Source organism: Babylonia areolata, chromosome 2, assembly GCF_041734735.1.
Source record: "Babylonia areolata isolate BAREFJ2019XMU chromosome 2, ASM4173473v1, whole genome shotgun sequence".
Classification (NCBI taxonomy): domain Eukaryota; kingdom Metazoa; phylum Mollusca; class Gastropoda; order Neogastropoda; family Buccinidae; genus Babylonia; species Babylonia areolata.
In genome coordinates this window covers 60,308,687-60,318,815 of record NC_134877.1, presented here as the reverse complement: position 1 = coordinate 60,318,815, position 10,129 = coordinate 60,308,687, and the positions used below count along the sequence as shown (strand labels likewise).

The window sequence follows — 10,129 nt, the reverse complement described above, 5'->3', positions numbered from 1 at the left end:
GCAACTTCCCCCCCACCCCCACTCAACTTCCACTCCTTTCCCCAACTGGTTGCCCACTGCGGCTCCCCCATCCCCTCCACCCCACCCGCCACCCCACATAATGGCAAGTGCAGAGCTGGACTCCCCCCCCCCTCCCGAATGAACCCCGCTCCTTCCCCCATGTCAACCCCCCTCCCCCCTCGCCCCCCCCCCCAACCCCCCGCCCCACCAACATCCCCCACCAGTTTCCCCCTGTTCACGCTGGCTCTTTTGTCTCCGGCTGTAATTGCTCAGCGATAACGTCACATGTACTCGCCCCACACCCCTCTTCCCTTTCCATTCCCCTTTCCCCCTCCCTTCCCCAAGTTCCCAATTGCCGCGCGTCCTTCCAGTCTTACGTCCCTTTTTTCTCTTTCTCTGTCTGTTTGTCTGTCTGTCTGTCAATTTATCTGTGTGTGTGTGTGTGTGTGTGTGTGTGTGTGTATGTGTGTGTGTGTGTCTGTGTGTCTCCCTCTGTGTCTCTGTCTTCTCCCTCTCTCTCTCTCTCGCTCTCTCTCCGTTCGTGTTTTTTTTTTTTTTTTATATATACCATCCTCGATTCCCAACGTTCTCTTCCTTGCTATCTCATGATCAATATGGTTAGACCCCCGCTGGCCCCTTTCTCTCCACCCTCTTCCCTTCTTTCTATATCTGTCTGTCTGTCTGATTGTCTGTCCGTCTGTCTGTGTCTCTCTCTGTCTCTCTGTCTCTCTCTCTCACTGCTCTCATCCTATAAAGTCCATGAGCCTTGTGTCATTACGATCGCCACTCACAAGCCCCGTTCACACTGAGCAACACTCCAACATGTCACTCAATCGACGGCGCGCGAAAACGCTCTCCATTCCGCACGCAGCACCCGAACTGCACACACACACACACACACACACACACACACACATATATATATATATATATATACATGCACACACCACACACACGAAAGAAAGAAAGAAAATAAAGGACGCAGAAACATTGACTCTCTCCATACGAACGGCGAAAGAGACGACGTTAACAGCGTTTCATCCCAATTACCATCATCAAAATACTGCAAGCGGAAGGTTCTTATACTGAAGAGGTGAATGTTGACAAAGAATACCACAGTTCTGACGACGGAAGCTAAAGGTTGGGTCATTCAGACACCCACTAGACATCCGAGGGGTCTGTGTAGAGGAGAAGAGAGGACTGGCCGTACTGAGTGAGTTAAAAAAAAACTTTCTCATTGTCCGCGACTTCCCCTTTTCCTTTGCACCCTCGCTACCTCCCCCCACCCACCCTCTCCCACTCCCATGGTACACTTACATCCCTCACCGACCATATCAGGGAAAGGGGGTTTCCACGTTTAAACTTTTAATAACGTGATGTTTTCAGCGTACGTTCAAGAAAAAAAAAACAAACGAGACTGCCAGAACGAAAGACTTCGATTCACGTGGTCGCAGTCATTCACAACACTTCGGGCAACTTGATTGATGAAGGCTACTACAGTCGGTCTTGTATGTAAAACTACTGTTGATTTGTCCTTTTAATATTAAGAACAAAAACGCCGTAAATGATACTACTAGTACTAGTACTACAACTGCTGATGATGATATTGATATGACCAACAACATCATAAGTGCTTCATAGAGCGTTTAATCTTATATGCAGACAAATACAAAATGCTTTCACACACACATGCATAATATAAGTCAATCAATAGTAGGGAGACAAAACTTATAAACAATACAAAAACAAAAACAAAAAACAAAACAAAACAAAGCTATTGAATCTATAGTCGGAAAGAGTGAGTGGTGGGAGAAAGAAATTAGTTCGGAAAAAAGAGTATCTTTTAATGGCAGACTTGAAATATCAAAGTGGAGAGATTTGACGAAGAGAAACAGGGAGATGCTGCCACAAATCCAAAAATGCTTTCACACACATACATAAGTGAATCAATAGAGATAATGATGATGATGGAGTCTCCCGTCGGACCGACGGATTAGTAGGCAGGCAGGCTTATCTGTCGGTGTGTGTCCTCATATGGGAGAAGAGGCCGATTCTGGATGCGCAGCACTTCCCACAGGTGTTGCAATGGAAAACGTCTCCAGAAGTTGAGCCTGCTTCCTTCGCTCACGCTTCTCCTTAATGGCCAGCGTTCTCTTGTTTTCAAACGTCTTTATGCGACTAGAACACAGCATCCTCCAGCGAGAGCGGTCAAGGGCATCATTTTCCCAGGAAGTGATGCCTATGTCACAGGCTTTGAGGTTTGTCTTCAAGGTGTCCTTGAAGCGCTTGCATGGTCTTCCAAGTTCACGGTGGCCTTCCTTCAGATGGCCATACAAGCATCTTCGGGATCCTGCTGTCTGTCATGCTGACAACATGTCCTGTCCAGCTTAGCTGGCACTGGATCAGCAGGCTTTCGATGCTGGGCAGGCCGCTCCTCTCTAGGACCTGGAGGTTGGAGACCATATCTTGCCACTTTATGCCGAGGATCTTTCGTAGGCATCTCTGGTGAAACTGCTCGTTGTTGAATGTGACGGCGATACGTCGTCCATGTAACAGAGATAATACAACACTTGTAAATAACACACAAAAAAAGAAAACTATGGAATCAATAGGCAGAAAGAGTGATGGGAGGAAGAAATTAGTTCGAAAAAAGAGAAAGTTTTAACTCTCTCCATACGAACGGCAAAAGAGACGACGTTAACAGCGTTTCATCCCAATTACCATCATCAAAATATTGCAAGCAGAAGGCTCTTATACTGAAGACGTGAATGTTGACAAAGAATACCACAGTTCTGACGACGGAAGCTAAAGGTTGGGTCATTCAGACACCCACTGGACATCCGAGGGGTCTGTGTAGAGGAGAAGAGAGGACTGGCCGTACTGAGTGAGTTAATGTCAGACTTGAAATAGCAGAGTGTAGAGTCTGACGAGGAGAAACAGGGAGATCCTTCCAAGTGTAAGCTCCACAGAGAAAGAGCGGCGGACAGTTGTGAAGGTTTCTTCTTCTTCTTCTTCGTTCGTGGGCTGCAACTCCCACGTTCAATCGTATGAACACGAGCGGGCTTTACGTGTATGACCGTTTTTACCCCGCTATGTAGGCAGCCATACTCCGATTTCGTGGGTGTGCATGCTGGGTATGTTCTTGTTTCCATAACCCACCGAACGCTGACGTGGCTCACAGGATCTTTAACGTGCTTATTTGAACTTCTGCTTGCGTATACACACAGAGGGAGTTGAGGCACACGCAGGTCTGCATATATGTTGACCTGGAAATCGGAAAAATCTCCACCCTTTACCCACCAGGCGCCGTTACCGAGATTCGAACACGGGACCCTCAGATTGAAAGTCCAACGCTTTAACCACTCGGCTATTGCGCCCATTATGTGAATGTTTCGAATCTGAGAACGCGGAAATAGAATGGACCCGAACCTGATCGTAAAGAGCGAGATTTTCCATCGCTTGTTTTCAAAATCGCATTAACCGGGATTGAACGATGTCCACTAAGATAAATGCTGACCTCTCTTGTGCATGTGCATGCAAGACGGGCACACACTATTTATAAGCTTTGGTTTCTTGCTGCTCCATATATGAGCGCATACCATTGTTTATACAAAGTAGTGTGTGTGTGTGTGTGTGTGTGTGTGTGTGTGTGTGTTGTGTTGTGTTGTGTTGTGTTGCGTTGTGTTGTGTTGTGTTGTGTTGTGTGTGTGTGTGTGTGTGTGTGTGTGTGTGTGTGTGTGTGAGTGTGTGTGTTTGTCTCTGTGTGTGTTTGTCTGTGTGTCTGTGCGTGCGTGTGTGTGTATGAGAGAGAGAGAGAGAGAGAGAGAGAGAGAGAGAGAGAGAGAGAGAGAGAGAGAGAGGATAACACACTTTAAATTTTGTTTTTTTAAACATACGAATTTGCAACCTCTTTCCGCTGAGCCATTAACGATTTCGTAGAAATTAGTGTCTGCTTTTAGAAACGGTTTCTTGTTTGTTCAAAAGCCTGAAAATGTTCAGTTAATTACCTTGCTCCAGTTCGCCATTACTGAAAAACAACAACAAAAAACAACAACAAAACCATCTGTTCAGCCGAACTGTGCGTTAGTTCTTAGTTGTCGAAAGTCAAAAGCTGTTGACTGCTCAATTAATTAATCCAACTCTAGATTCTTAATTGTAAAAAAAAGTATATGCACTGTTCAATTTACTACTCTTACGCGCACAGTTCAATTTAATACTATAAACAATCACTGTTCAACTGGATATTGTATACATGCATCATTCAGTTTAACTCACTCAGTACGGCCAGTCCTCTCTTCTCCTCTACACAGACCCCTCGGATGTCCAGTGGGTGTCTCAATGACCCAACCTTTAGCTTCCGTCGTCAGAATTGTGGTATTCTTTGTCAACATTCACGTCTTTAGTATAAGAGCCTTCGCTTACAATATTTTGATGATGGTAATTGGGGTGAAACGCTGTTAACGTCGTCTCTTTCGCCGTTCGTATGGAGAGAGTTAATACTCTGTACACTATACAGGCACTGTTACATTTGCTATTCTGTTTGTCATTAACTGTTTTCTTCATTGTCGAAATCCCCTGTTCAGTCTAGTAATGTAACATCTTAATAGTTCTTGAGTCTCTGGCCTATAAGTTAACGTATCTGTGTGTGTGTGTGTGTGTGTGTGTGTGTGTGTGTGTGTGTGTGTGTGTGTGTGTGTGTGTGTGTGTTGGTTTCGCTAACACTTCTCTTTATTACTCCCGTTGATTTTTTCCTTCTTTTCTGTTTATATATATATTCACTCCATTCTGAATATGGAACTCGCGTTCCGAAACGATCGTTCCTGACATGAATAACCAAAACATCAGTTTTCGTCACGACGGAACAATGAGTCCAGCAGAGTGGTAATAATGACAGTACATTTTTACACCGCTTTCAAACCTCTCAAAGCGCTTTACAGTTGCACGTCAGTCAGACACAAAGCACACAAGAACACACACACACACACACACACACACACACACACACACACACACAGCCACACACAGCCACATACACACACAAACAGTCACACACACATACACAAACACAAACACGCACTCATAAACACACACACACACACACAGCCACACACATACACACACAAAGTCACACACACACACATACGCATGTACATAAACTCATATCTATATATACATGCACATGCGCACGCACGCACACACGCACACAAACACGCGTGGAAGAAATAGACGTGGATCTATAGAATACAGATCTGACACGGAGTGCTCTAATTATGCATGGAATGCTTGAAAAGGAATGATTTAGGAGTGAAGGACTGTGACAGAGTGAAACGATAGTGAATTTATGGTGTGTATGGCTGAAGTCTCCATTGCAATGGGAAGTCCTTTACACCTGTCTTTTGTGCAGGACTATAACTCTGGAACTAGGAGAGACAGCTGCACTGGCTCCTAGTGCTGCAGCCTTGGGGTCTAGGCTAATTGGCCTTTGGGAGCCATCCCAACGCCGACTGTCCTAAAAATCCTCCTGGCCGAGAGAGTGGGGACGTAACATGGACAGCACACTCTCCAAAATTCCAGCCCAGATAGTTAGGACAGCAGTTGCCTCCTCTGCTGTTCTGATGGTCTTAGTCAGACATGACGAATTGTATTTAGATTTTGTTTTTTTCAATTTTCACCCACATATGCCTAGTTTCCACCAACTCATTATTAATCCATACACCCATCCTCTTCTAAACTATAATACTTAAATGTCTTCAATCACCGATATGTGTGACGGGACAGTAACAGAAGTCGTCCTCCTCTTCCTCTTAAGCGCGTTGGGTTACACTGCTGGTCAGGCATCTGCTTGGCAGATGTGGTGTAGCGTATATGGATTTGTCCGAACGCAGTGACGCCTCCTTGAGCTACTGAAACTGAAACTGAAACTCCTCTTCCGCCATGACTGACTATCAAACATACGGCTGAAGTAAATGGAAGCTCTCCTCTTCCCCGTGCTTCTCCCTGCTGAAGTTGGGGACGCCAAAGTTTCTAATCAAGACAGGGCTTGATGAAGAGCCAGAGTTGCTTTAAAAGGTCAGAAGCATACTGAGGTGCAGTTACGGAAATCGCGTGAAAACAGAGACATCGAGAGCTTGTTTCTTAATTCTCTGCTCAACAGGAAACCAGTGCAATTCTACTAAAAAAAAAACAACCAAAAAACGTTCTACAAAGCTGAGTCGTATGTGTTTCTCCTCGCCTGCGACAAGTTTGGGTAGGCCAAAAAAATATCGCCCAAACGAAATATGTCGCCCTTTGGCATGACAAATTTGGATGGGAAGAGTGTAACGTATTTGAAAGAACAAATCATCGGGGGCTGAATTCGCCACTGTACCGAAAGATTGTGAGGATGGAACCTTATTAAACAAACGAAGTACCATCAGAAACTTGAAGATGTTTATAGAAATTTGCTAGCAGCTGTGTCTGAGGTTTTTCGTGACAGTACTGCACTGAAGTGTCCGTCGGTGTTTGTTTTTTTTTTTTTATCAGGAAGTGTCACTGAATCAGTGAAAGTCGTAGGTGTCTGTCATAATATTTCCCTGACAAGAACGGAAGTCTGTGAGAAAGAAAATACCTGAGAGCGAAAGAAGAGAGGGAGGGAGGAAGATAGGGAGGGAGAAACAGAAAGAGACAGAGAGAAAAGAGAAACAGACACTGAGAGGGATAAGCGATAAAGCGAGCGAGCGAGCAAGAGAGCGAGAGAAAGACACACACACAGAAGACACAGAGATTGACTGACTGACTGGCTTACAGAAAGACGGACAAATAGACAGACGGACAAACGGACAGACAGAACGAGATTATGGTCCTCGTTCTTCGTACACACACACACACACACACACACACACACACACACACACACACACACACACACAAGTGTTGCAAAACACTAATTTTTTTTTAGAATAAGCTATGAAATCGCATGTAGATAAAGCAGTTGAAGCATCTTGTCAGTATCACAAGTCACTTGCGTCAAATTCTTAAATGGCGACAATTTCGGCTATGAGGGTAGATAGAAAAAAATTGTCGCCAGCGACAAATTTCGTTTTGGTGACAATGTTTGGAATGAAGCCTGCCCCAAATTGGCACCGGCGACAATCTTGGCAGGCGGCAATTTTGTGCTTAACAGAACTGCATAATAAACTAAAGTTGCTTTCGGACAGGAAAGAAATGTAATGTTCCCAAGAGCATGAACGCGAGTATCATATTCTCTTCCATTACTTCCTCTCTTATCTTATGTATCTCTCATTAATTCACACACCACACACCCACACACATACACACGCACGCACGCACACACACACACACACACGCGCGCACACACACACACACACACACATCAATTTCATCGTGTCTTCAAAGACAAAGACTCGATTTCCTTATCCCTGTTGTCCATCCAGTTGTAACTCTAAGGCTTCAGTCTGTTTGTTTCGCTATGTTTGGTCCTCTGCATTACACGTAAATCTAACCCTGCTGTGTCCCGTCCCCTTGTAGTTGGCCAGAATATTCCCTGTGCAGAATATACCCTTGGTATCTATTCAGCAGGATGATTGTGTGATGTAATTCTATTCTACTACTGAAATTCGTGTAATAAAAAGAAAATCTGCCTGCATTCAAGAAAATCACTCGCGAACATCTCAAGAGAAGAACTTAAAATCAGAATTCATTCCTATTGTTGTTTGTGACTGTGATTTATTATTATCGAAATAACCGTCTGGCGTGATTGATAACTTATATGAAGTAATATTATGCCTCTCTCCCTCCTTCCTCCCTCATATTTCCCCCATTTTCTTCTTACAACATTCTAGTCATTGCCGTTTTCTCTCTCTCTCTCTCTCTCTCTCTCTGTCGCAACTTCCCCCTTCATCTCTCCCTCCCTCCTCCCCCTCACTCTCCTTCATCCCACAATCCAATTCTCTCTCTCTGCCCCCCCACCCCCCAGCCCCCCACCCGCCCCACCACACACACACACACACACCTCGTAAGGTTTGTTGAGGAAGCATGATAGAACAGGAACGATTTTTAAAGTTAACACCACTCGCTCTGCTGAAAACAGTGTGGTTTCCACTCTTCTGTTCTGGAATCACTGGCATCACGTGCACACACATACCTTGCATGCAGCTTCATTGAGCTTTCTAAATGCCACTGCAGTCAGTGGTTCTGCACAACACACAGACACAGACACACAGACACACACACACACACACACACACACACACACACACACACACACACACACGTACACTGCCGAAGCCAACTAAGATGAAGTCACAAAACTTTCTACAAATCAACTCGCAAAAAAAAAAAAAAAAACCCACCCTCGCAGCACTCTAAAATAAATGCCACACGCTCTCTCTCTCTCTCTCTCTCTCTCTCTCTCTCTCGACTTGATCCGTGTACGTCCTCCGTAAATTAACACCAACGCCTGTTTAAAAACAAAACTGAACCAAAAAAAAAAAAAAAAAAAAAAAAATCACAGCGCAGCGTCGCTGTGGTACAGCTTTAAAACATCGATCCAGCTTAATTTTTTTACTTCTTTAAAAAAAAACAAAAAAACAAAAAAAACAACCTCCTGGGTGTCAGTGACTTGTTCTTGCGTGCGCCGCCGGTACGCGAGAACGAGAACGAGAAACTCTTGAGTGACGCAATCTTCCAGGGTTATCGCCCACAACAAGTTGCTTCAAAAGAAAGGTGAGGAGGAAGAGATTTATATCGAACGTGAAACCTTCCACCGCGGCGTTGCAGTATAAATGTCACGTAGGTTGCCCCCGGCCCCATCTCAAGGCTCTCTCTACCTACCCTACCTACCTACCTACCTACCTATCCCGTTGGGTGACGTAATGTGTATTTATAGAGCCCCCCCCCCCTCCTCCCCCCTCCCCTTTTGAAGACTGAAGCAGACGATCGTGGGATTTGGGTCATGCTCAGGTTTGGGTTCAGAAACTATTGGAGCCGAGGTGCACGTGTGAACAGGTTGTGCCAATTGATCAAAGGGGAGTGGTGGTGGTGGTGGGTGTGGAGGTGTGTGTGTGTGTGGGGGGGGGGGGTTAGTTGGTTGATGAGAATTAAGTCACCAGTAACAACACTGACGGAATTGGGGACTGGGGGGTGGGCGGAAGATTGGGAGGGGGCAGGGATGAGAGGGGGAGGGGTGGAGTGGGGGTAGAGGCGTGAAGGTGGTGAGCAAGAAGAAAGGATATAGCAAAAAAAAAAAAAAATAAAAGAAAGCAAAACAAGAGAAAGAGAAAATGAGAGAGAAAGAGAGAGAGAGGCGTTTAGGTGTCAAGAGAGGAAGAGAAAGTGAGTGGAGAGAGAGAGAGAAAGGAGAGAGAAAAGGAAAGGGAGAGAGAGAGAGAGACGTTTAGGTGTCAAGAGAGGAAGAGAGAGGGAGTGGAGAGAGAGAGAGAAAGGAGAGAGAAAAGGGGGAAAGGGAGAGAGAGAGACGTTTAGGTGTCAAGAGAGGAAGAGAAAGGGAGTAGAAAGAGAGGAGAGAGAAAGGGGGAAAGAGAGAGATTAGAAAAAATAGAGAGAGGGAAGGAGAGTCAGAGGGGGAGGGGAAGAGAGGAAATGAGAGAGAATATGAGAGATAAGGGAGAGACACACAGAGACACGACTGGAAAAAAAAACAGAGACAGATAGAGAGAGGGTTAGGTAGGGTGGATGTTGAGACAAAGACACAGACAATGAGATACCATCCACAAAACAATAACAACAACAACAACAACAACCGCACACACACACACACACACACACACACACACACACACACACAATCACGTAGAGACTCACCAGCAGTGGTGGGCTTGAACCCAGGCATCATCTGCTGCACCAGCTCCTCGAACCGTTTCGCCGACGCCATCATGACCGACGGTTTACTTCTCTTCCTCCTCCTCCTCCTCCTCCTCCGGACTTTCCCCTCACACCCACACACCTACCCACTCACACACACACACACACACACACACACACACACACACACACACAGGTAGTCGGCCCTTTCGTCAGTTCAGAACGTTCCTCTGGTTCTCAGTCCACCACGCACTAGAGTGAACTTGGACGAAAGAAGCGAACGAGAGAAGAAGGAATGGCCCACACA

At 45.5% G+C, this 10,129-nt stretch overlaps 1 protein-coding gene across 1 annotated transcript in view; it reads right to left on the bottom strand.

Moving 5' to 3' along the window:
• The window catches only part of LOC143275722 (Kv channel-interacting protein 4-like), a 461,443-nt gene extending 451,525 nt beyond the window's left edge, over nucleotides 1–9,918 (bottom strand). Inside the window, exon 1 of the mRNA XM_076580027.1 lies at nucleotides 9,823–9,918. Within this exon, the coding sequence (XP_076436142.1) occupies nucleotides 9,823–9,895 (73 nt within the window). The 5' untranslated portion in view covers nucleotides 9,896–9,918. The remainder of the gene's footprint in view (nucleotides 1–9,822) is intronic.
• Nucleotides 9,919–10,129: the final 211 nt, after the last annotated feature.